Source organism: Heteronotia binoei, chromosome 3 (assembly GCF_032191835.1).
Source record: "Heteronotia binoei isolate CCM8104 ecotype False Entrance Well chromosome 3, APGP_CSIRO_Hbin_v1, whole genome shotgun sequence".
Classification (NCBI taxonomy): domain Eukaryota; kingdom Metazoa; phylum Chordata; class Lepidosauria; order Squamata; family Gekkonidae; genus Heteronotia; species Heteronotia binoei.
In genome coordinates, this window is record NC_083225.1 from 189,975,428 (window position 1) to 190,001,931 (window position 26,504).

The following is a 26,504-nucleotide window of genomic DNA, read 5'->3' on the forward strand; positions in this document are numbered from 1 at the left end:
AGAGGGGGACTTTCCTAGGGGGCTCTTAGAATTGGACCTCCTGGTCCTATCTTTTTGAAACTTGGGGGGGGTATTTTGAGGAGAGTCACCGGACGCTATGCTGAAAATTTGGTGCCTCCAAAAACAGCCCTCCCCAGAGCCCCAGATACCCCTAGATCAATTTTCCATTATACTCTATGAGAATCAGTCTCCACGGGGTATAATGGTGTGCCCAGCAGACATTCTCCGCCCTTGCTCTCTGATAACCTTGAAGCAGGGGGGAGGGCCTCCAAACCGGGGGGATCCCCTGCCCCCAACTGGGGATTGGCAACTCTACTCTGTCATCTGGGCCGCCCTGAGCCCATCTGGGGAGGGCGGGATATAAATGCAATAAATAGATAAATAAACTGTAATTCCGGGGGATCCCCAGGCCTCACCTGGAGGCTGGCATCCCTGCGTGACCCTTATATGTCTGCCTGCTTGCTGCTTATTTATTTTATTCTATATCCCACCCTCCCAGTGAAAGTAAGCTCAGGGCAGCTTACATGTTCATGAAAATACATGGAATATAAAATTACATTAAGATATAAAGGTAAAGGTCAAGGTAGTCCCCTATGCAAGCACCAGTCGTTTTCAACTTTGGGGTGACGTTGCTTTCATAACGTTTTCGCGGCAGGCTTTTTACGGGGTGGTTTGCCACTGCCTTCCCCAGTCCTCTACGCTTTCCCCCTAAAAGCAAGCTGGGGACTCCTTTGACAGACCTCGGAAGGATGGAAGGCTGAGTCAACCTGTAGCTGGCGACCTGAACCAGCTTCTGCAGGGATCGAACTCAGGTCATAAGCAGAGGGCTCCGACTGCAGTACTGCAGCTTTCCCACTCTGCGCCACGGGGCCCTCATGCATTAAGATATAAAAACATAAAAATCAAACCATTTCAAGTGCTATAAAGATCTTTGAATTTTCTCTTCTGCTGTTCCAGCTGGGTGTTCTATAGAAAGACCAATCTTAGGTTCATGAACATAAGAGAAGCCATGTTGGATCAGGCCAATGGCCCATCCAGTCCAACACTCTGTGTCACACAGTGGCCAAATTTTTTTTTTATATATACACACACACACACTGTGGCTAATAGCCACTGATGGACCTCTGCTCCATATTTTTATCTAAACCCCTCTTGAAGGTGGCCATGCTTGTGGCTGCCACCACCTCCTGTGGCAGTGAATTCCACATGTTAATCACCCTTTGGGAGGTGATTAACATGTTGGAGGTGGTCCAGATGTTTCGCAGTCTGTTGTAGCCTGTGATCTTACTTTGCAAATGCCTGGTGGAAGGGCGCCGTCTTACAGGCCCTGTGGAACTGTGTGAGCCCTAACCTCTTCAGGAAGCTCGTTCCACCAGCTTGGGGCTACAACAGAAAAGGCCCTGGCTCGGGTTGTCATGAGCCTGGACTCTTTAAGGAAAAACAAAGAAGGGAAAGAAACTTAACCCAAAAACTGGAGTAAGAAACCTGAAAGGTTAATATGCAAATTAAAGGGGCAAACATTAAAAAAAAACCCTGTAAAATAAATCATAAACTGACATACCTGTATTTATTGTAGGAAGCTAAAACCATTTAAGAGCCCATCATAAGTCTCTATTTTGCGTACAATCATAAAACCACAATGGGAACCCACTCAACTTGACCTGACACGTTTCGACCTAGACTGGTCTTCTTCAGAGGTCAGAAAGGTAAGTATACATATTGCTCATACTACAGAATAGAATAAAACAATAGAACAAGGAAATTTAATGACCCTAACACTTAACTCTCGGCACTTTGGCTCTGATCTTACACCTATCTTGATAAATTCTGTATCATGCAGCATACAATAAGACACTGGGTGCAATATGTATGCCCTTAATTAAAACATAAGGCTGTAGAATAAGAGGCCTCAAGAATGTCTTTAAGCCTTTGTCACTTTATTAAATTTCCTTGTGGTCCAGCATTGTTCCGTTGTTTTATTCTATTCTGTGCTATGAGCCAATAGGTGTACTTACCTTTCTGACCTCTGAAGACTAGGTTGAAACGCGCCAGGTCAAGTTGAGTGGGTTCCCATTGTGGTTTTATGATTGTACATACGATAGAGCAGGGGTCCTCAAACTTTTTAAATAGGGGGCCAGTTCACTGTCCCTCAGACTGTTGGAGGGCCGGACTGCCGTTACTGTACGAGCCCGCGGGCCGTCAGCTCTCCGTCTTCTGCATCTCTCTCCCTTCCCCACACCACACACCCCGGCCTGGGAACTCACCTCACCTCGGTATCGCCTCACACTCTGTCTCCGCCGCCTCAGCCCAGTGCCGGAAGTGTGTGTTGCTAACGCGAGTTTAGGTCGAACGTCACTTCCGGTCTGATTTTGCCATAACCCGGCGGGCCGCATAAACGTCCTCAGCGGGCCGCATCTGGCCCGCGGGCCGTAGTTTGAGGACCCCTGGCATAGAGGCTGAAATGAAATCAAAATAGTTTCTTGCTAAACGTTGGAAAGAACCTCCTGACATTTAAGAGTCAGTTTGGTGTAGTGGTTAAGTGCGCGGACTCTTACCTGGGAGAACTGGGTTTGATTCCCCACTCCTCCACTTGCAGCTGCAGGAATGGCCTTGGGTCAGCCAGAGCTCTCTTATCTGGGAGAACTGGGTTTGATTCCCAGATTCCCTCGGTCCATCGAAGTCTGTATCGTCTACTCCGATGGGCAGCTGCTCGGCTCTCCAGGGCATCGGGTGGAAGTCGTTCCCATCAGCCATCACCATAATTCTGTATTGGCCTTCCCATCACTGCCTGCTCCTTATTTTAAGAGAGCCAGTTTGGTGTAGTGGTTAAGTGTGTGGACTCTCATCTGGGAGAACCGGGTTTGATTCCCCCACTCCTCCACTTGCACCTGCTGGAATGGCCTTGGGTCAGCCAGAGCTCTCTTATCTGGGAGAACAGGTTTGATTCCCCACTCCTCCACTTGCACCTGCTAGCATGGCCTTCGGTCAGCCATAGCTCTGTCAGACGTTGTCCTTGAAAGGGCAGCTGCTGTGAGAGCCCTCTCAGCCGCACCCATCTCACAGGGCATCTCTCGTGGGAGAAGATATAGGAGATTGTAAGCCACTCTGAGCATCTGATTCAGAGAGAAGGGTGGGGTATAAATCTGCAGTCTTCTTCTGTTGTGGGGGGAGGAGATATAGGAGATTGTAAGCCACTCTGAGTCTCTGATTCAGAGAGAAAGGTGGGGTATAAATCTGCAGTCTTCTTCTGTTGTGGGGGGAGGAGATATAGGAGATTGTAAGCCACTCTGAGTCTCTGATTCAGAGAGAAGGGCGGGGTATAAATCTGCAGTCTTCTTCTGTTGTGGGAGGAGGAGATATAGGAGATTGTAAGCCACTCTGAGTCTCTGATTCAGAGAGAAGGGCGGGGTATAAATCTGCAGTCTTCTTCTGTTGTGGGGGGAGGAGATATAGGAGATTGTGAGCCACTCTGAGTCTCTGATTCAGAGAGAAGGGCGGGGTATAAATCTGCAGTCTTCTTCTGTTGTGGGGGGAGGAGATATAGGAGATTGTGAGCCACTCTGAGTCTCTGATTCAGAGAGAAGGGCGGGGTATAAATCTGCAGTCTTCTTCTGTTGTTGGGGGAGGAGATATAGGAGATTGTAAGCAACTCTGAGTCTCTGATTCAGAGAGAAGGGCGGGGTATAAATCTGCAGTCTTCTTCTGTTGTGGGGGGAGGAGATATAGGAGATTGTAAGCCACTCTGAGTCTCTGATTCAGAGAGAAGGGTGGGGTATAAATCTTCAGTCTTCTTCTGTTGTGGGGGGAGGAGATATAGGAGATTGTGAGCCACTCTGAGTCTCTGATTCAGAGAGAAGGGCGGGGTATAAATCTGCAGTCTTCTTCTGTTGTGGGGGGAGGAGATATAGGAGATTGTAAGCCACTCTGAGTCTCTGATTCAGAGAGAAGGGTGGGATATAAATCTGCAGTCTTCTTCTTCTTAACTGGAGATGCCAGGGGGGTTGACCCAGGGACTTCCTGCATGCCAAGCAGATGCTCTGCCGCTGAGCCGCAGTCCTTCTCCAACAACCAGAGCTGGAGCGGAGGCTACCTTAGAGAGACGGATTGGGACCAATGCTCCCTCTACGCTGCAGAGTCTTGTGAGCAAAAATTTACTTGGTGAGCTACATCTGGAGCAGAGGTCCTTCAGTGGCTCTTAGCCACAGCGTATTGTTGGAACTCTGTCTGGGGCAGTGATGCTCTGGATTCTTGGTGTCGGGGGGGGGGGGCGGGGAGCAGCGGGAGGGCTTCTAGTGACCTGGCCCCACTATTGGACCTCCTGATGGCACCTGGGTTTTTTGGCCATTGTGTGACAGTGTTGGACTGGATGGGCCATTGCCCTTAACTAATATGGCTTCTCTGATGTTCTTATGTTCAGAGAGCCAGTTTGGTGTAGTGGTGAAGCACGTGGACTCTTATCTTGGAGAACCGGGTTGGATTCCCCACTCCTCCACTTGCAGCTGCTGGAATGGCCTTGGGTCAGCCAGAGCTCTTTCAGAGGTTGTTCTTGAAAGGGCAGCTGCTGTGAGAGCCTTCTCAGTCCCACCTACCTCACAAGGTGTCTGTTGTGGGGGGAGAAGACATAGGAGATTGTAAGGCGCTCGGAGTCTCTGATTCAGAGAGAAGGGCAGGGTATAAAACTGCAATTCTTCTTCTTCTTATGTCTGGGGCAGTGATGCTCTGTCTTCTCGGTTTTTGGAGGGCAGCAGAGGGAGGGCTTCTGGAGTTCTGGTCCCACTGGTGGACCTCCCAATGGTACCTGGTTTGTTTGGCCACTGTATGACACAGAGTGTGGGACTGGATGGCCTGATCCAACATGGCTTCTCTTATGTTATGTCTGGGGTAAGTGATGCTCTGTATTCTTGGTGCTTGGGAGGGGCAACAGTGTGAGGGATTCCAGTGCCTTGGCCCCAATGGTGGACCTCCTGATGGCACCTGGGGTTTTTTGGCCACTGTGTGACACAGTGTTCGACTGGATGGGCCACTGGCCTGATCCAACAGGGCTTCTCTTATGTTCTTACTCTGCTGAGGTCCACCCAGGGATCCACTCCCCAAATCTCAAGGTATTTCCCAACCCAGAGGTGGCAACCTTAGGAGAGAGAGATAGCAAAGTCTTTCACAGAGAGGACAAGAGTCAAGTGAAGTCAAAAGATGGCCACCAGCGCCACCTGTAGGATAGCTGTGTTACAACATGCAACGCTTTGAAGAACAAGAGACTTTTATTTAAACTTTTCCTCTTTTTGGTATCATACTTCGCCTTCTGGAGTGTTTTCTCTAGCAATAGTTTAATGGTAACTATGTCCCCCCGCCCTCCATAGTAAAATCACAGTTTAGAAAATATTGACCAAAAAACCCCCAAACAAACCTGTATTAGCCTTCCAAGAACCGTCTACTTAAAAGTAACATTTGAGCACCAAAAAACAGGCAGTTCAGCTGATAACATGTATATACAGGATACATCCCAAAAAACCTTAAAATGCTTATTTATAATGGAATCTATACAAAAGGGAAAAAAAAAACACAGTTTAAAAACCTTGCTCCTATATACAATTTTCCTTATTTAAAAAAAGCACTGTTCTTCATTACCAAAATGTACAAGAGGATTGTTTTTCTTCTTCGTTTTCCCTTTTTTCTTCTAAATCCCTTTGCTTCAACTGGCAACACGCCCCCCCCCTCCCCGTCCGATCTATTGCTTGTGCGAGTCAAAATAAGGCAGAGAAGAAAAACCTGAAAAACGAAATTAAAAAAAAAAAAAACTATAAAAAGATCAGCCGTTTTAACTTTTAAAGTCCCCGAACAGACGTAACTAATTTTTTTTTAAAAGCCGACGACGACGAAAAAAAGCAAAAATACAGCGGCTCAACCTATATCCGAGCTTGAGATGCGAAGGATCAATGCCCTGGGGCTCTGAACGAGCTAAGTCAAGAAACCATCTTCTCCGTCCTCCGCGGCTTAAAAGGTGAAACCGTTTTATCTGGATAACTCAAGCTGACTGGCCTGTTTAACAGGATCCGGTCTCTTGGCTGGGCCTCAATCTGTTACTTTGCAATGAAATAAAACACCCTTGCGAGGCGGGGACGGGTTGAGATTTTCAACTGCGTGTCACAGACAGGGAAAACCCTCCCCCTCCAAGTGTGTCCCCCCCCTTCCCCCGTTCTGGTCCTTTCTCACCATTAGCCAGCAGTATATTTTTCAAAAAAAAACCCACCCAGAAACAAACAAGGCCAATTCTTTCTCCAGCTTACTTAAAAACAAAACAAAACCAACCAAAAAAACCCAAGCCGCGATGTTGCAATTTCGTTAGGTGATCTACCAGCCCTGCGAAAGATTGTTTTTCGGAGACCTGGCGTGCTGTGTAAAAAAAAAAAATCCAAACCAAAACAAAAAAAAAGGCTTTGTGCTGTAGCTTCCTTCCGCTGCTTACGGAGCATCTCTCCAGTTATTTATTGATATTTTACTTCGAAGAGACCGCAGCAGCTGATCTTGGACAATGCCGGGACAACGCCAACGAAAGGAATAAAACAGAAAACGAAACCCGCTCGTCGCGCTCTCTCCTCTTAAAAAGGAACACATTCGGCTGCCGTGAAAGTCGATCTTGGCGCGGCAGACTCTGCCTCTCCTCGTTTCACGATCCAGCCTGACGCTGCCGAGTTAACGCTTCCCGTGTGCAAAGTATCCGAGTGAGACCCCCCACCCCACCCCGCGGGGACAAAGTGCTTCGCGAGACCTCAACGGCCGAGGCTGCCTTCTTCCCACGTGTATAAAGTGCACTCCGGTGCCCCCCCCCAGGGAGGTGCTAGGACTGTTCCGAGCTCGGCATGGGGCTGGGTTCAGCTCCTTCCTCATTGCCACTGTCGACGTCCTGCTCCATGACGGTCTCCTCGTCATCCAGGCGCTGGCTGGTGAAGTTGTTGAGTTCCAGGAGCCCGCTGGGTTCCACGACCACGTTGGAGGTGGAGTGGCAGGCCACAGAATACTGAGGGATAGTCTGGAAAAAGAAAAGGGAATGCCACGTAGGAGAAGAGGGATAACTGTGCGAGTTGAAGGCAAGGGAAATAAAGGGGCATGAACCTACTGTATTTTGATCGCATTATGAGAAGATAATTAAAGATATTATAGCATTGGAAAGAGTCCAGAAAAGGGCAACCAGAATGATTAAAGAGCTGGAACACTTTCCCTATGAAGAAAGCTTAAAACGCTTGGGGCTCTTTAGCGTGGAGAAACGTCGACTGAGGGGTGACATGATAGAGGCTTACAAGATGATGCATGGGATGGAGAAGGTAGAGAAAAAGTCCTTTTCTCCCTTTCTCACAATACAAAAACTCGTGGGCATTGGATGAAATTGCTGAGCAGTCGGGTTAGAACGGATAAAACGACGAACTTCTTCACACAAAGGGTGATTAACACGTGGAATTCACTGCCACAGGAGGTGGCGGCGGCTACAAGCACAGACAACTTCAAGAGGGGATTGGATAAGCATATGGAGCAGAGGTCCATTCGTGGCTATTAGCCACAAGGTATAGATGGAACTCTGTCTGGGGCAGTGATGCTCTGTATTCTTGGTGCGGGGGTGGGATAACAGTGAGAGGGCTTCTAATGTCCTGGCCCCAATGGTGGACCTCTTGATGGCGCCTGTTTTTTGGCCACTGTGTGGACTGGACGGGCCACTGGCCTGATCCAACATGGCTTCTCTTATGTTCCACTTCAAGGTTTTCGTATTGACGTTTAAAGCACGGCCGGGGACCAGCATACCTGCGGGACCGTCTCTCCCTATATAAGCCCCAAAGGCCATTGCGATCGGCTGGCCAACATCTTTTGACCATCCCTGGCCCAAAGGATGTTCATAAGAACACAAGGGAAGCCATGTTAGATCAGGCCAATGGCCCATCCAGTCCAACACTCTGTGTCACACAGTGGCAAATTTTTTTTGTGGCTAATAGCCACTGATGGACCTCTGCTCCATACTTTTATCTAACCCCCTCTTGAAGGTGGCCATGCTTGTGGCCGCCACCGCCTCCTGTGGCAGTGAATTCCACATGTTAATCACCCTTTGGGTGAAGAAGTACTTCCTTTTATCCGTTTTAACCCGACTGCTCAGCAATTTCATGGAATGTCCACGAGTTCTTGTATTGTGCGAAAGGGAGAAAAGTACGTACTTCTTTCTCTACTTTCTCCATCCCATGCATTATCTTGTAAATCCCTATCATGTCACGCTGCAGTCGACGTTTCTCCAAGCTAAAGAGTCCCAAGCGTTTCAACCTTTCTTCCTAGGGAAAGTGTTCCAGCCCTTTAATCATCTAGTTGCTCTTTTCTACACTTTTTCCAATGCTATAATATCCTTTTTGAGGTGCGGCGACCAGAACTGCACACAGTACTCCAAATGAGACCGCACCATCGATTTATACAGGGGCATTATGATACTGGCTGATTTGTTTTCAATTCCCTTCCTAATAATTCCCAGCATGGCGTTGGCCTTTTTTATTGCAAACGCACACTGTCTTGACATTTTCAGTGAGTTATCTACCACGACCCCAAGATCTCTCTCTTGGTCAGTCTCTGCCAGTTCACACCCCATCAACTTGTATTTGTGGCTGGGATTCTTGGCCCCAATGTGCATTACTTTGCACTTGGCCACATTGAACCGCATCTGCCACGTTGACGCCCACTCACCCAGCCTCAACAGATCCCTTTGGAGTTCCTCACAATCCTCTCTGGTTCTCACCACCCTGAACAATTTAGTGTAATCCGCAAACTTGGCCACTTCACTGCTCACTCCCAACTCTAGTTTGGTTTGCTTCGACCAGGGCCTTTTTGGCCCTGGCCCCGACCTGGTGGAATCAGCTCCCTACAGAGATTCGGGCCCTTCCGGATTGGTTACCATTCCGGAGGGACTGCAAAACGGAGCTGTTCCGCCAGGTCTAAGGTCGAGGCAAGCCTACTACACCATCCAACTGACCTCCCAGCAAGGACGGCCACTTCGTATGAGGCCAATACCGTTGACGTCCTGGAGCAACTTAGGCTGCTCATGATAATTACGCCTCAAGTGCTTATACCATCCATGTCGTCTTAAATGACTGACTTAAAGTATCGGTTGAATTGTTTTAAACTATTTTGATGTTTTATTGTTGGCTTTAATGGTTTAGCTTGTTGGAATCCGCCCTGAGCCCTTCACGGGAAAGGGCGGGCTATAAATGTACAAAACAAATAAACAAATTAAGGGTCACTGGAGAAGACAAGAATGCTATGGAAAGCTGAAGGCAGAAGGAAGAGAAGACTGCCCAGAACAAGATGGATGGACTCTGTCATGATCCTGGGCCTAGCGAGGCCTACAGGCCCCAGGGAAGCCTGCTTAGGAGTACTGGGAAGAGCCTACATCTCCCAGGATCCCCTCTGTCCCTCTGATAGGGTAGTGAGGGTTTTGGAGGGAAACAGGCCCAGAGAGGGGTGAGGCCTGGGAGGAGAATATGTAGAGGCCAAACCCAGGAAGTGGGTGTTCTTTTCCTAGGAGGCAGAGCTGAGGAAGGCTGCTGCAAGGAAGAGACCCTCGCCCTTAGAGGAAGGGTGAGTAGGCCCAGGTCTGACTGAGACAGTAGGGACTGTATAGAGAGACACGTTAGGGCATTTGTTGCTCTGTACTCTTGGTACTGGGGGGGGGGCAAAGTGGAAAGGCTTCTAGCCCCACTTGTGAACCTCCTTTTTTTTGGCCACTGTGTGACAAAGAGTGTTGGACTGGATGGGGCCATTGGCCTGATCCAACAGGGCTTCTCTTATGTTCTTATGTGACACAGAGTGTTGGACTGGATGGGCCACTGGCCTGATCCAACATGGCTTCTCTGATGTTCTTATGTGACAGAGTGTTGGATTGGATGGGCCATTGGCCTGATCCAACATGGCTTCTCTTATGTTCCTATATGACACAGAGTGTTGAACTGGATGGGCTATTGGCCTGATCCAACAGGGCTTCTCTTATGTTCTTATGTGACACAGAGTGTTGGACGAGAGGGGCCATTGGCCTGATCCAACAGGGCTTCTCTTATGTTCTTATGTGACACAGAGTGTTGGACGAGAGGGGCCATTGGCCTGATCCAACAGGGCTTCTCTTATGTTCTTATGTGACACAGAGTGTTGGACGAGAGGGGCCATTGGCCTGATCCAACAGGGCTTCTCTTATGTTCTTATATGACACAGAGTGTTGAACTGGATGGGCCATTGGCCTGATCCAACAGGGCTTCTCTTATGTTCTTATGTGACACAGAGTGTTGGACTGGATGGGCCATTGGCCTGATCCAACAGGGCTTCTCTTATGTTCTTATGTGACACAGTGTTGGACTGGAGGGGCCATTGGCCTGATCCAACAGGGCTTCTCTTATGTTCTTATGTGACACAGAGTGTTGGACTGGAGGGGCCATTGGCCTGATCCAACAGGGCTTCTCTTATGTTCTTATGTTTATTCACGCCCATTATTTCGCCTAAGCTAGGGGAGGCCGGAAGGGCTTGGGAGGGGACTCTGGGCCTTCTCAAGGGTGGCAGCACTTGGTAAGAGCCCCCTGCATCGTGACAGACTCCATCGAGGAAATCAAAGCCCCCCGTTTGTAAGATCTGAGCAAGGCCGCTAATGAGCGGACGTTTTGGAGGACGTGAATTCACAAGGTCGCCAGAAGTTGGAAGCGACTTGACGGCACTTCACACAGAGAGAGCAAATAAATTGTGACTTCTCCCTAGAAGCTGAAATGCCTAAACTGGTGTGTGTGTGGGGGACCTGTGGCTCCTTCACACATATTCTGTGGCTCGTGAAGCCGCTACCACCTTGGAGAAGGTATTTGTCTCTTTAAATCACTTCTCCAAGCCAAACTGGCCAGCAGCTGCATTTAAAGTTGCTTTCTTTCCACCTCTCCTCCGTCTCATCTCTTTTCCTTCTTTCCTTACGGCTCTCAAACGTCTGACGTTTATTTCTCTTATGTTAAGCAAGTCCGGCTGCCCCTGGTCTTAACTGAAGCTATCATGCTCTGGTCACAATTATGAGAAGACCGCAGTCACGATGTTAAGAAAAGTGGAAGGCAATAGGAAAAGAGGAAGACCCAACAGGAGATCGATCGACTCACTCCAGGAAGCCATGACTCTCGTTTTCCAAGTCCCAAACAAAGCAATTAACAATCAGACTTTTGGAGGCCATTAATTCGTAAGAGCCCCGAGGCACAGAGTGGTAAAGCTGCAGTACTGCTAATGATCTGAGTTCAATCCTGGTGGAAGCTGGTTCATCACGTCGCCGGCTCCAGGTTGACTCAGCCTTCCATCCTTCCGAGGTTGGTCAAATGAATGCCCAGCTTGCTGAGCGGAAAGTGCGCAAGAAGCCTCATACTGAACTGTAGCTGATGTGAAATTACTGCTGGAGACGCTCTGCGTCCCCTTTTTTAAAAATCATGTAAAGAATCTATATAATTGAATCAATATTGGTCCCAGGTCTGATGAAGACTGGAAAGAAACAAGTACTTAATCCACTGGCTTGTCACCACACTACTTTGGGACTTGAATGTACATGTTTTGGACATTTGGACTGGTTTCTATATATTTCTTAGTAAATTGGTCACTAGCTTGCATTTTTTGTTGTGTTATCCATTATAGTGACCTCTCTCGGATTGAATTCTACTCTCTCTCTCTCAATTGCACAGCAGAGCTACTGAGCCAAGCCTCTCTTCCTTCTATTGGCTGAGGCTCCTCTCCCCCTCCCCAGTCCCTTGGGGGAGGAAAGAAAGAGAAGAAGATGATGATATTGGATTTATATCCTGCCATCCACTCTGAAGAGTCTCAGAGCGGCTCACAATCTCCTTTACTTCCCCCCCCCCCCACAACAGACAGCCTGTGAGGTAGATGATGATATTGGATTTATATCCTGCCCTCCACTCTGAAGAGTCTCAGAGCGGCTCACAATCTCCTTTACCTTCCCCCCCTCAACAGACACCCTGTGAGGTAGATGAAGATATTGGATTTATATCCTGCCCTCCACTCCGAAGAGTCTCAGAGCGGCTCACAATCTCCTTTATCTTTCTCCTCCACAACAGACACCCGTGAGGCGGCTGGGGCTGGGAGACCTCTGACAGAAGCTGCCCTTTCAAGGACAGAGTCTCAAAGCAGCCTACAATCTCCTTTCCCCTCCTCCCCCACAATAGACACCTGTGAGGCGGGTGGGGCTGAGAGGGCTCTCCCAGAAGCTGCCCTTTCAAGGACAGAGTCTCAGAGCAGACTACAATCTCCTTTCCCTTCCTCCCCCACAACAGACACCCTGTGAGGTAGATGAAGATATTGGATTTATATCCCGCCCTCCACTCCGAAGAGTCTCAGAGCAGCTCACAATCTCCTTTCACTTCCTCCCCCCCACAACAGACACCCTGTGAGGTAGATGAAGATATTGGATTTACATCCCGCCCTCCACTCCGAAGAGTCTCAGAGCAGCTCACAATCTCCTTTACCTTCCTCCCCCACAACAGACACCCTGTGAGGTGGGTGGGGCTGAGGGGGCTCTCACAGCAGCTGCCCTTTCAAGGACAACCTCTGCCAGAGCTATGGCTGACCCAAGGCCATTCCAGCAGGTGCAAGTGGAGGAGTGGGGGAATCAAACCCGGTTCTCCCAGACAAGAGAGCTCTGGCTGACCCAAGGCCATTCCAGCAGGTGCAAGTGGAGGAGTGGGGAATCCAACCTGGTTCTCCCAGATAAGAGAGCTCTGGCTGACCCAAGGCCATTCCAGCAGCTGCAAGTGGGGGAATCAAACCCGGTTCTCCCAGACAAGAGAGCTCTGGCTGACCCAAGGCCATTCCAGCAGGTGTAAGTGGAGGAGTGGGGAATCAAACCCGGTTCTCCCAGATAAGAGAGCTCTGGCTGACCCAAGGCCGTTCCAGCAGGTGCAAGTGGAAGAGTGGGGAATCCAACCTGGTTCTCCCAGATAAGAGAGCTATGGCTGACCCAAGGCCATTCCAGCAGGTGCAAGTGGAGGAGTGGGGAATCCAACCTGGTTCTCCCAGATAAGAGAGCTCTGGCTGACCCAAGGCCATTCCAGCAGCTGCAAGTGGAGGAGTGGGGGAATCAAACCCGGTTCTCCCAGACAAGAGAGCTCTGGCTGACCCAAGGCCATTCCAGCAGGTGTAAGTGGAGGAGTGGGGAATCAAACCCGGTTCTCCCAGATAAGAGAGCTCTGGCTGACCCAAGGCCGTTCCAGCAGGTGCAAGTGGAAGAGTGGGGAATCCAACCTGGTTCTCCCAGATAAGAGAGCTCTGGCTGACCCAAGGCCATTCCTGCAGCTGCAAGTGGAGGAGTGGGGGATCAAACCCGGTTCTCCCAGGTAAGAGTCCACACACTTCACCACTACACCAAACTGGCTCTCCGACTCAACAACAGCACTGGCAGGCCTGGCTTGGAGAATTGATTTAAAGAGATGAGTGCCTTTTCCATGCCAGTGGGGACTTCAAGAGCCACACAAGATGTGTGAAAGAGCCACATGTGGCTCCCGAGCCCCAGTTTGGCCACTCCCGTTATAGAAGATAAGTCTTTGCTGCATATGAACCTTTATTGCATATGGCATTTAGAACTGAACTGTATTTAGATGTTTGTAAGGATTTCTTAGATTTATGTAAGTATTTAGGAATGTTGAAAGTTCTGTGTATGATCTGAATTCTTAGGTTACCAACAGAATGTCCTAAACATTAAAACGTTTTCCCACTGGTTTCTAATTGCTGCGGTTTTTAACGTCAGATCTATGCCCATTCATTCTTTTGTGTAGGGACTAAACCAGGGGTGTCAAACATGTGGCCCAAGGGCAGAATCAGGCCCCTGGAGGGCTCCTGTCAGGCCCCCCAGCAACTGGCTGTCATCTGCTTCCTTCTCCCTCTCTCTTGCCTCCTTCTGCATCACAGCTTGCTTTGCAAGGCTTGCTCAGTCACACAGCAGCTACGGAGTAAAACCTCTGTTTTCTCCATTGGCTGAGGCTCCTCCCTTGGGGAGGAAGGGGGGGAGACAAAGCTTGTTTTTCCACACAGCACAGCTACTGAGCCAAGCCTCTCTTCCTTCTATTGGCTAAAATTCCACCCCCCCCACACCATTCCTCTGGGGAAGGAAAGAAAGAGCCAGAGCTTCCTTTGCCCAGATCCCTGGATCCCACAGGAGAAATACAAAGAAAACAAGAAGTGCTAATGTTTTGAGTGGGTTTTTTTTAAACTATTTAATTGTGTTTGTGTCCTTTATAAAGTTTGTATCTCTGCTACCTAATCTTAAATAGATACACACATGGCCCAGCCCAACCCAACATGGCCCAGCCCAACAAGGTCTCAGTCATGTCGGATCTGGCCCTCATAACAGATGAGTTTGATACCCCTGCACTAAACCTGTTTGTCTGATGTGGAGAGTAGAAGGGCGGTACTAACATCTGATGACATATAGGCAGGGCTTTTCTTGGTAGGGAAAAAAAATCCCAGCATGGACTCATTTGCATATTAGGGCACACCTCCTGACACCACCATTGTTTCACATGGGGCTCTCTTTTTTTTTTTACAGAAAAAGCCCAGCTTACTAGGCCACACCCCCTGGCATCAAGCCAGCCGGAACTGCATTCCTGCGCGTTCCTGCTCAAGAAAAGCCCTGCCTGTAACGGAAGATCAACAAGCGAATGAACCGGAAATAGTATAGCTCGGGGTGGCTGACTGTAGCTCTCCAGATTTTTTTTGCCTACAACTCCCATCAGCCCCAGCCATTGGCCATGCTGGTTGGGGCTGATGGGAGTTGTAGGCAAAAAAACATCTGGAGAAGCTACCGTTGCCACCCCTGGTATAGCTGGCGTCATTAGGTCCTGCGATTGTGCTGTTAGAGTGAAGGGCACTCTCCTGCTCACACTCATCCCTAACTATCAATACACGTTGATGGGGTGTGAACTGGCAGAGACTGACCATGAGAGAGATCTTGGGGTCGTGGTAGATAACTCACTGAAAATGTCAAGGCAGTGTGCGACTGCAATAAAAAAGGCCAACGCCATGCTGGGAATTATTAGGAAGGGAATTGAAAACAAAGCAGCCAGTATCATAATGCCCCTGTATAAATCGATGGTGCGGTCTCATTTGGAGTACTGTGTGCAGTTCTGGTCGCCGCACCTTAAAAAAGATATTATTGCACTGGAAAAAGTGCAGGAAAGGGCAACTAGAATGATTAATGGGTTGGAACGCTTTTCTTATGAAGAAAGGTTAAAACGCTTGGGGCTCTTTGAAACGTCAACTGCGGGGTGACATGAGACAGGTTTACAAGATTATGCATGGGATAGAGAAGGTAGAGAAAGAAGTACTTTTCTCCCTTTCTAACAATACAAGAACTCGTGGGCATTCGATGAAATCGCTGAGCTGTTGGGTTAGAGTGGATAAAAGGAAGTACTTCTTCACCCAAAGGGTGATTTACACATGGAATTCACTGCCACAGGAAGTGGTGGCGGCTACAAGCATAGCCAGCTTCAAGAGGGGACTGGATCAACATCTGGAGCAGAGGTCCATCAATGTCTATTAGCCACGGCTTATTGTTGGAACTCTCTGTCTGGGGCAAGTGATGATCTTTATTCTTGGTGCTTGGGGGGGAGGCATAGTGGGAGGGTTTCTAGTGTCCTGGTCCCACTGATGGACCTCCTGATGGCACCTGGTTTTTTTGGCCACTGTGTGACTCAGAGTGCTGGGCTGGATGGGCCATTGGCCTGATCCAACATGGCTTCTCTTATGTTCTCACATCCCCCCACTGAAGACTTTTTTCGTTGCTTACCTGAATTAAGATCTCAGTGGGAATCTCCTCTGCTTTCTTTGGGGCGATGTTCTGGATACGGATAAACTGACTGGCTGCCGGAGGAGCCGCCACCACCTGCTTCCTCTCCAATAAAGGCGGCCCAACCGCAGGGGGGCTCGACGCAGAGTCCAAGCGTTTGGGCGGCTGCAAGACAGAAGTCGCCACGGCTGTGCCAGTTCCGACTGTGGCCACCCTCAGCACCGAGGTGGGGGCCGAGTCCGCTTCGCCGGTCGGGTTGCCGGCGGGCAAAGCCTTGCTGCTGGGGGGATCCGCTGCCGTACGGTCTACGCTGGTGTCGATCTGCGCTTCCATCATGGACATTTTCAAAATGTCCGCTACCGCTGTCTTCGTGGGCACCTGGGCAGGGAAGAGGCTTGGGAGGGGCGGGTTTGGCTTAGGTGCCGGACCGACTCCGGTCACCTTGGACACGGTAGGTGGCTGATGCCCTTCAAAAGTTATCTTTGTAACAGAGGATCCTTGGGATATTATGGGCTGGTGCACCTGAAAATCAAACAGGGTTTGTGCATGTTACAGGCAGGTTGGTGTGCTTGCCCTCCGTTTATTTAAACATCTTCTATCATAACTTAGCACCTTATTTTAAAAAAGGAAACAAAAGAAACAAAACCACCAACAAAACTTTCTACAGGGAAGAGAGTTTTGGAAATTCGGGATTTTAAACACAGAACGATTGCTAGCCAAAAATAGGGAACGACTAATCAGATGCCAAGGTCAAAAGCAGAGATTGCCAGATGTCCATTTCTACAGTAAAAACCACAGCAGCCCCGTTTTCCTTTGGGATTTACACCCCCAATCACTGCCTCTTAGGGGTGTGCATTCGGTTCGGCTGAATCAAAGAAACCACCGAATCACCCCTGATTTGGAAGTATACGGCGCCGTATACTTCTGAATCCATTTTGAAGCCATTATGCGGGAGCCATATACGGCTCCCCGTACACTTCCGAATCGATATTCGGAAGTATACGGAACTCCATGGAAAAGGTGGGAAAGGAGCTTCTACAGCCTCAGGGGAGCTGCTTGCCTCCTTTCCCGCCTTTGGAAGCGTTTTCCCCCTTCTCCCATAGCCTCCCGGGGATCAGGGAGGGAGGGGGAGGGGAAGAGGAGCCCCAGCAGCCAATCCAAAGCATGCATTTGCAAGGCTGTTGTGTAGCTGATGGCTGGGCTAATCCCCCAGCCATCAACAACATTGTTGTTCTTTTTAAATTTTGTTTACTTGGGTATCCAAGTAAGCAGTGTTCTCTGTGGTATTGTTTGAAACTGCTCTGTGTAGGGCCAGAGAACCTTTTTAAGGACTTTGCCTGTCTGGACTCCATTCCATTGCTGCTGTGTTGGTGTGGGAGAGAGATTGTGCTGCGCTGGCCCTTGGCCTCAGCTGCTGCTGCTCTCTCTCAGCCTTGCCTGACCTGCCTGGAGAAGAGAAGACGTCTAAGGAAAGACAGTCTTGGGATTCTTGTTTTTATTTTAGTTAGTAAAAGGACTTTTTAAGCCTCAGAGTCCCTTTACTTATCCAGATTTGGGTGGATGAGTACTGGGTAGCTTATTTGGAGTTAGGGGGTTCTGCTGGGGTTGGGGTGGGGTTGCCAATTTGCCCATATCTTACTTTAGTGAGAGGACTTTTAAAAGTGCAGTGTCCTTTTACTTTTCCTGATTCGGGTGGCTTGGATTTCTTGGGGTTAGGGTGAAGGTTTTTTTGGCCGGGGAGTGGTTGGTAAAGTTCCTGTATTGTTAAAAGTCAAGTTTTTTACTGTTTTAAAAGGATTCTGTGTTTGATTTGTTGCTGCTGTGTTGTGCTGCTGTTGTTCCTTTTCTCTTCTGGTTCGGGGGGGGGGGGAGCTGTTTGGCCTAATTTTCATTGTTAAAAAGGTCACTTCTTTAACGTTGAGTTTGTTGGCCTTTTCTCAGTGATCTGTTTGGATCTTTTCTCTGTTGTTGCTGGTTTTGCATCCTGTCCTGTTGTCCCTTTTCCTGGTTCTGGTTTTTTTTTTTTTTGGGGGGGGGGTTAAAAGTTAAATTTCTTTTTGTCACATTTTGTTTTTTTTTAAATTACCTCTGGTTGGTGTGGGGGTTGCTGTGTGGGGTGGGTCACTTTCATGTTTTTATAGTTATTTTTGGAGTCTGAGGGTGCTTTTGGTTTTGCTAGGGCCACTAAATAGGCTGCCCCACTAATAAGGGTGTTTTTAGGGATTGTGTTTGAGAGTTGTGTTGTTTGGGGCAGGGCTGGAGAGCTGGCACCTGTAGATTGCATGTTCTGTGGCAGGGAAGCTGGCACCTGGGTGAGAGACCCAGAACCAGCATGCTTGTTGTGCTTGGCCAGCTCTCCCCGCATTGTTTGGGGCAGGGCTTGAGAGCTGGGATCTGTAGATTGTGTGTTCTGTGGCAGGGAAGGTGGCATCTGGGCGAGAGACCCAGAACCAGCATGCTTGTTATGCTTGGCCAGCTCTCCCCGTGTTATTTGGGGCAAGGCTGGAGAGCTGGCATCTGAGTTTGCTGCAGCCAGATCTGCAGAGCAGACCTTGAGCAGATTGTGTTTTGTGTGGCAGTGATGTTGGCAACTGGGTTTATATTGGTTCCAGGCCTGCACTGCAGGGTTCATAGAGTAGATAGAGGGATGTAGTGCATTTGGGTCCTATAGAGATTCTCTGGTGTGAAGTTAGGTTTGGCTTTGGGTGCCCCAGGAATTGGACCCCCTGGCCCAATCTTTTTGGGACTTGGAGGTTTTGTAGGGGAGAGTCCCCTGCGGGTTCCCCGCAGTTTTGGGGGCTCTCCCTCAACCCCCCTGTCCACCAGTAGCCTCTAATTATGCCCTATGTTGCCATTGATTTCAATGGCCTATAGGGTATAATGGTGGGATAGGGGCAGCCTCTTTGGGTGCTCCTGGAATGGGACCCCCTGGCCCAATCTTTTTGGGACTTGGGGGGTTTGTAGGGGAGAGTCCCCTGCAAATTTGGGGGCTCTCCCTCAGACCCCCTCCCCTGCAGGGAGCTTCCAATATACCCTATTTTGCCATTGATTTCAATGGCCATAGGGTATAATGGGGCTGTATATTCGGAAATAGCCGCGCATCTACCGTATATGCGGCTATTCTGAGTACCGGTATTCGGAAATATACGGTATTCCGAATTTTTTGGCCCCGTATATTTCCAAATCTGATTTTTTCCAAATTTTTTTGCACACCCCTACTGCCTCTCTTCACACACACCCCCCCATTCAAAATGCCCATAGTGTTTAGGGACAGAAAGCGTTTTTCCTTTTTTAAAAAACCGCATTTATTTGAGGGTCAACGCACTCTTTTGGTCCTTAATTTTTCTGCCCTCCCCAGGAAAATGAGATTGCTTCATCTAGGACAAGAGTAACTAAGGTGAGGGTGATGTAAACGGCAAAGGAAGACGTACAATGCAGATCCATAGACTGCCGCCGCGGGATTCGTCTTTATTTCCATAGAAATTTTTTTAAAAGGGGGGGACGAAAATCAATTACTTTATACCTACAAAACAAAAAGAAAAAAGAAAACAGCAGCGAAAGAAATTAGGGATGGATCAATGCAAAGAAGTGCGATCAGAAGAGTAGACTTCCAAATTCGAGGGAGCCTTCCCCCTCCCTCCCACTGGGTCAGGTACGCTTCCACTTTGTGGGAAACCCTATGGTTTTCCAGAACGCTCTAGCAATTCTGGGAGGAAAACTCTATGGTATCATAGAGTTTCCCTCCCAAATTCCTAGAGCGTTTGGGGAAACCGTAGAGTTTCCTCAGAAGCTCATAGAGCGGCCAGCACACGACATCGCCGGTGCAATGTGTGCGTGCAAAGAAAAAAAGACTCCCGTCAGAGCCCGCAGGGGACTTGGCAACCCTAGGATGCAGCCGGGTGGGGCTTTCCCCAACAAGGCTTCTCATTGGCTTGGCAGACTTTTAAAAGCTGCTGTATCAACTGCCACCACAGCACAAGGATCTCCCCTGTGCGACTGGAGGGAACCCCCGGCAGCCATTATGTGGCTGGCTCCACCTCCCCACCATGTTGTGTTGGAACGGCAATGGTGCCCAAAAAGGTTAAGGACCCTTGCAGGGTTCCTTCTACGGCTAGTGTGAGCTAGCTCATCGTTTTTTAGCCTCTGCCTCACAGATTTTTGTCTTCGCTCAGGAAAAAAAAGGCCCCAGAGCAAACGAATGTATGCGGTCGCTCACAACTTTAATGTCAGTAGCTCACAAGGTAGACCTTTTGCTCACATGACTCCGCAGCTTAGAGCAAGGGTGGCCAACGGTAGGTCTCCAGAGGTTTTTTGCCTACAACTCCCATCAGCCCCAGCCATCAGCCATGCTGGCTGCGGCTGATGGGAATTGTAGGCAAAAATCATCTGGAGAGCTTCCTTTGGCCACCCCTGGCTTAGAGGACTGGATCCCTGATGTATGCACCGGCTGAGACTGGGGCTGCCCTCCAGACAGGAGGTCCAGCATTTCATGTGCAGACAATGATTTTTTTTTTTTATTTGAGGGGGAATTTAAAACCCCTACTGAGATACAGTGAGCAGAACTCTCCAGGGGTGTCGAACATGCAGTCCGGGGGCCGAATCGGGCCCCTGGAGGGCTCCTATCAGGCCCCTGTTATCTGCTTCCTTCTCCCTCTCTCTTACTTCCTTCTGCATCACAGCTTGCTTTGCCAGGCTTGCTTAATTACACAGGGCTAATTACAGAGCTACAGAGCAAAACCTCTATTTTCTCCATTGGCTGAGGCCCTTCCCTTGGGGAGGAAGGGGGAGGGAGAGCTTTGCTTTGCCATGCTCTCTCAATCACACAGCAGAGCTACAGAGCCAAGCCTCTCTTCCTTCAATTGGCTGAGGCTCCTCCCCCTCCTAGTCCCCTGAGGAAGGAAAGAGCCAGAGCTTCCATTGCCCAGCTCCCTGGATCCCATGGGAGAAATACAAATAAAGCACGTTTAAGACCAACGAGTGCTAATGTTTTAAAGTTTTCTTTAAAAAAAATCTTTAACTGTGTTTGTTTGTGTCTTTTATAAAGTTATATCTTTGCTGCCTGCATTGCATTTTATGACACATAGGGCCCGGCCCAACGAGATCACATTTATGTCAGATCCAGCCCTCGTAACAAATGAGTTTGACACCCCTGCTCTATGTGAAAGCTCACAGATGATGATGATATTGGATATATATCCCACCCTCGACTTTGAATTTCAGAGTCTCAGAGCGGCTCACAATCTCCTTTATCTTCCTCTCCCACAACAGACATCCTGTGAGGTGGGTGGGGCTGAGAGAGCTCTTGCAGCAGCTGCCCTTTCAAGGAGAACTCTGCCGGAGCTAGGGCTGACCCAAGATCATTCCAGCAGCTGCAAGTGGAGGAGTGGGGAAATCCAACCCAGTTCTCCCAGATAAGAGAGCTATGGCTGACCCAAGGCCGTTCCAGCAGCTGCAAGTAGAGGAGTGGGGAATCAAACCCGGTTCTCCCAGATAAGAGAGTTATGGCTGACCCAAGGCCATTCCAGCAGCTGCAAGTGGAGGAGTGGGGAATCCAACCCGGTTCTCCCAGATAAGAGAACTATGGCTGACCCAAGGCCATTCCAGCAGCTGCAAGTGGAGGAGTGCGGAAATCCAACCCAGTTCTCCCAGATAAGAGAGCTATGGCTGACCCAAGGCCATTCCAGCAGCTGCAAGTGGAAGAGTGGAGAATCAAATCCAATTCTCCCAGATAAGAGAGCTCTTGGCTGACCCAAGGCCATTCCAGCAGCTGCAAGTGGAGGAGGAGGGAAATCAACCCAGTTCTCCCCAGATAAGAGAGCTACGGCTGACCAAGGCCATTCCAGCAGCTGCAAGTGGAAGAGTAGAGAATCAAATCCGGTTCTCCCAGATAAGAGAGTTCTGGCTGACCCAAGGCCATTCCAGCAGCTGCAAGTGGAGGAGTGGGGAAATCCAACCCAGTTCTCCCAGATAAGAGAGCTATGGCTGACCCAAGGCCATTCCAGCAGCTGCAAGTGGAAGAGTGGAGAATCAAATCTGGTTCTCCCAGATAAGAAAGCTCTGGCTGACCCAAGGCCATTCCAGCAGGTGCAAGTGGAGGAGTGGGGAAATCAAACCCAGTTCTCCCAGATAAGAGAGCTATGGCTGACCCAAGACCATTCAGCAGCTGCAAGTGGAGGAGTGGGGAATCAAACCCGGTTCTCCCAGAGAAGAGAGCTCTGGCTGACCCAAGGCCATTCCAGCAGCTGCAGGTGGAGGAGTGGGGAATCAAATCCGGTTCTCCCAGAGAAGAGAGCTATGGCTGACCCAAGGCCATTCCAGCAGCTGCAAGTGGAGGAGTGGGGAATCAAACCCGGTTCTCCCAGATAAGAGAGCTATAGCTGACCCAAGACCATTCCAGCAGCTGCAAATGGAGGAGTGGGGGAATCAAACCCAGTTCTCCCAGATAAGAGAGCTATGGCTGACCCAAGACCATTCCAGCAGCTGCAAGTGAAGGAGTGGGGAATCAAACCCGGTTCTCCCAGATAAGAGAGCTCTGGATGACCCAAGGCCATTCCAGCAGGTGCAAGTGGAGGAGTGGGGAATCAAACCCCGTTCTCCCAGAGAAGAGAGCTACGGCTGACCCAAGGCCATTCCAGCAGGTGCAAGTGGAGGAGGCGGGAATCAAACCCGGTTCTCCCAGATAAGAGAGCTCTGGCTGACCCAAGGCCATTCCAGCAGCTGCAAGTGGAGGAGTGGGGAATCAAACCCGGTTCTCCCAGATAAGAGAACTATGGCTGACCCAAGGCCATTCCAGCAGCTGCAAGTGGAAGAGTGGAGAATCAAATCCGGTTCTCCCAGATAAGAGAGCTCTGGCTGACCCAAGGCCATTCCAGCAGCTGCAAGTGGAGGAGTGGGGGAATCAAACCCGGTTCTCCCAGATAAGAGAGCTATGGCTGACCCAAGGCCATTCCAGCATGTGCAAGTGGAGGAGTGGGGAATCAAACCCGGTTCTCCCAGATAAGAGAACTATGGCTGACCCATGGCCATTCCAGCAGCTGCCAGTGGAGGAGGGGGGAAATCAATCCCAGTCCTTCCAGATAAGAATCCAGACACTTAACCATGTCACCAAACTGGACTCTCGAATTCTGCATGGCTGGCATTGACAACGTTCTGTAGTTCTCTCAGATAAGAGAGGTATGGCTGACCCAAGGCCATTCCGGCAGCTGCCAAGTGGAGGAGCGGGGCAGTCTAACCCAGTTCTCCCAGAGAAGAGTCCACACACTTAATGACTACACCAAACGGACAGCAAAGCGGCGCACGATCTCTTCCACAAAGAGGACCCCAGTGGGGGCACGTTTGCTTTGTCCTTCCCCGCCTCCCATCCCTGAGAGCCCATTACCTGGCTGGCCGGCTGTTTCTCGGGCGGGGCAGACAGCTGCACGTGGCTCTGGGGGAGCTGGGGCTGGACATAGATCTTCTGGGCGGTGGGCGCCTGCTGCAGCTTGGGCAGCTGCTGGGTGGTCTTGACGGCCAGCACCTGGACGACGGTCTGCTGGGGCTGGGCCACCAGGGTGGGAAGTTGCCTCTCGCGGATGATGGAGTGGTGCGGGGCCGGCGGGGCCTCCGGCTTGGGCTGCCCCGGGTCCGGCGGCGGCTGGAGCGGGGCCAGCTTCTGGTGGCGGATGGAGAGCTGGGGCATCTGGGGGAGCTTGTGGGGGAGCGGCTCGGCCTGCAGGTGGATGGTCTGCTTCTGCTTGGCCTGGAAGCACTGCAGGGTCTGGCTCAGCTTCTGGGGCGTCTGGGCCAGGGCGGAGCGGTAGAAGAGCCCCGTCTGGGGGTCCAGCGTGTCCATCTCTTCCACTTCCCCCTCCTCCGTGCCCAGCGGCTCGCTGTGCTTCGTGAACGCCGTGTGGCTGCTCAGGGCCTTGAAGGGGCGCCGAAGAAAACCCACCCCCAAAATAAAAAGAGGCAGGTAAGCAGCGAAACGGAAGCAGAAAGAAGATGATATTGGATTTATATTCCGCCCTATGCTCTGAATCTCAGAGCGGCTCACAATCTCCGTTCCCTTCCTCCCCCACAACAGACACCCTGTGAGGTAGATGAAGATATTGGATTTATATCCCGCCCTCCACTCCAAAGAGTCTCAGAGCGGCTCACAATCTCCTTTCCCTTCCTCCCCCACAACAGACACCCTGTGAGGTAGATGAAGATATTGGATTTATATCCCGCCCTCCACTCCAAAGAGTCTCAGAGCGGCTCACAATCTCCTTTGCCTTCCTCCCCCACAACAGACACCCTGTGAGGTAGATGAAGATATTGGATTTATAACCCGCCCTCCACTCCGAAGAGTCTCAGAGCGGCTCACAATCTCCTTTACCTTCCTCCCCCACAACAGACACCCTGTGAGGTAGATGAAGATATTGGATTTATAACCCGCCCTCCACTCCGAAGAGTCTCAGAGTGGCTCACAATCTCCTTTCCCTTCCCCCCCCTACAACAGACACCCTGTGAGGTAGATGAAGATATTGGATTTATATCCCGCCCTCCACTCCGAAGAGTCTCAGAGCGGCTCACAATCTCCTTTCCCTTCCCCCCCACAACAGACACACTGTGAGGTAGAAGAAGATGTTGGATGTATATCCCGCCTTCCACTCCGAAGAGTCTCAGAGCGGCTCACAATCTCCTTTCCCTTCCCCCCGCAACAGACACACTGTGAGGTAGAAGAAGATATTGGATTTATATCCCGCCCTCCACTCCAAAAGAGTCTCAGAGCGGCTCACAATCTCCTTTACCTTCCTCCCCCACAACAGACACCCTGTGAGGTGTGTGGGGCTGAGAGAGCTCTCCCAGAAGTTGCCCTTTCAAGGGCAGAGTCTCAGAGCAGCCTACAATCTCCTTTACCTCCCCCCACACACACACAACAGACACCCTGTGAGGGAGCTGGGCTGAGAGAGCTCTCCCAGAAGTTGCCCTTTCAAGGACAACTCCTACCAGAGCTGTGGCTGACCCAAGGCCATTCCAGCAGCTGCAAATGGAGGAGGGGGGAAATCAATCCCAGTCCTTCCAGATAAGAGTCCAGACACTTAATCACGACACCAAACTGGACTCTCGAATTCTGCATGGCTGGCATTGACAACGTTCTGTAGTCGAAGGCTTTCACGGCCGGAGTTCGTTAGCGGTTGTAGATTTTCCAGGCTTGGCATCGTGAGACCTGACCGGCCACCGCAGAGGTGCAACCCTATTTGTCAGGTCTCGCAGTGCCACACAGCCCGGAAAATCTACAACCGCTAACTGACAACATTGCTGTGGCCGTCGCTGCAACCTCTGGAAGCAAATCCCACATTGTTACCATGCTCTGTGTAAAGCGGCTTTTCCGTTTGTCTGTCCTGACTGCCCTTTGCTTGCTTTGCCAGGCTTGCTCAATCATACAGGAGCTACAGCGCAAAGCCTCTATCTTCTCCATTGGCTGAGGCTCCTCCCTTGGGGAACGAGGGGGAGAGGAGAGAATTCTGCATGGCCAGCACTGACAACATTGACTGGGACAGCTTGTGCTGGTTATGCTCCCTAGACATCTCCTCCTTTAACTCCCTTTCTGTGTCCTAAATCCCAACTCCCCTTCCTCTTATCCATCTCTGCTAGGGGGATCCCTGAAGTATGCCCGGGGCCTACTGACACCTTTTCTGGTGTCACCTTTACTGACACCTTTTCTGGTGGCAAAGTATTCTTAGAAAAGCATTTGGGAGTTTTGTCCAGCAAAGCTTCTGATCAGCTATGTAGATTTTTAAAAACATGGCTTTGGCAGAAGTTGCCACCACAGAGGTCTTTAGTGTGCGAATGTAGAAAAGCAGTGGCAGCCATTTTGGGGCTGGCTCCGCCTCCCAAGGCAGCCATTTTGGGGCTGGCTCTGCCACCCGAGGCAGCCATTTTGGGGCTGGCTCCGCCTCCCGAGGCAGCCATTTTGGGGCTGGCTCCGCCTCCCGAGGCAGCCATTTTGGGGCTGGCTCCACCTCCCGAGGCAGCCGTTTTGGGGCTGAGTCCATTATGCGGTATCAGAATTCCAAAGGCGGTTCACGGGATCAAGAAAGTTGGGGACCCCTGCTCTGCTATTATTCCCCTAGAGCAGGGGTAGGGAATGTTGGCTCTCCGGATGTTTTTTTTCTACCTACAACTCCATCAGCCCCAGCCAGCATGGCCAATGGCTGGGGCTGATGGGAGTTGTAGGCAAAAAGCATCCGGAGAGCCGACGTTCCCTACCCCTGCAGAGAGATCTGCCCCATGCTTATGCCAGCAGCCGCCACCATCCCACCCCCCCCCAGAGCGACAGCTGGGTGACAGTGACAAACTGACCTGCTGCATGATGTGCGTGATAGCGCCTGTGGAGGATGCCGGGATGGATTTCACCACGACGGACGTCTGTGTGGCTGTCTGCGACTGAGCCACATGCTGCAGGAGGGTCCGCTGAGGCTGGGATGATGGCTGGTGGGGCTGGGACCTGTGGCTAACTGGAAACGGGGAGCGAGGGAAGGGGGTGTCAGAAAAAAAAGGTCAACTGCAGCTTCCCTAAACCCAGTGCAAAGCCCCCTGCCCAGAAGGCCAAGTGTGCAGATGAGATACCCTCCCCAACAAATAAGAAGAGAACACACCAATGCTACATGCCGGTTTCAACCAACTGTAGGGGGCGGGGGGGGGGGAGGGGAGCTGCTGA

At 50.4% G+C, this 26,504-nt stretch overlaps 1 protein-coding gene across 1 annotated transcript in view; it reads right to left on the minus strand.

The window, feature by feature from the left end:
* Positions 1-5,239: 5,239 nt before the first annotated feature.
* The window catches only part of EMSY (EMSY transcriptional repressor, BRCA2 interacting), a 143,503-nt gene continuing 122,238 nt past the window's right edge, over positions 5,240-26,504 (minus strand). Inside the window, exons 17-20 of the mRNA XM_060235028.1 lie at positions 26,147-26,301; positions 23,199-23,723; positions 15,821-16,342; positions 5,240-7,027 (exon numbers count right to left, since the gene is read on the minus strand). Coding sequence (XP_060091011.1) covers positions 6,836-7,027; positions 15,821-16,342; positions 23,199-23,723; positions 26,147-26,301 — 1,394 coding nt within the window. The 3' untranslated portion in view covers positions 5,240-6,835. The remainder of the gene's footprint in view (positions 7,028-15,820; positions 16,343-23,198; positions 23,724-26,146; positions 26,302-26,504) is intronic.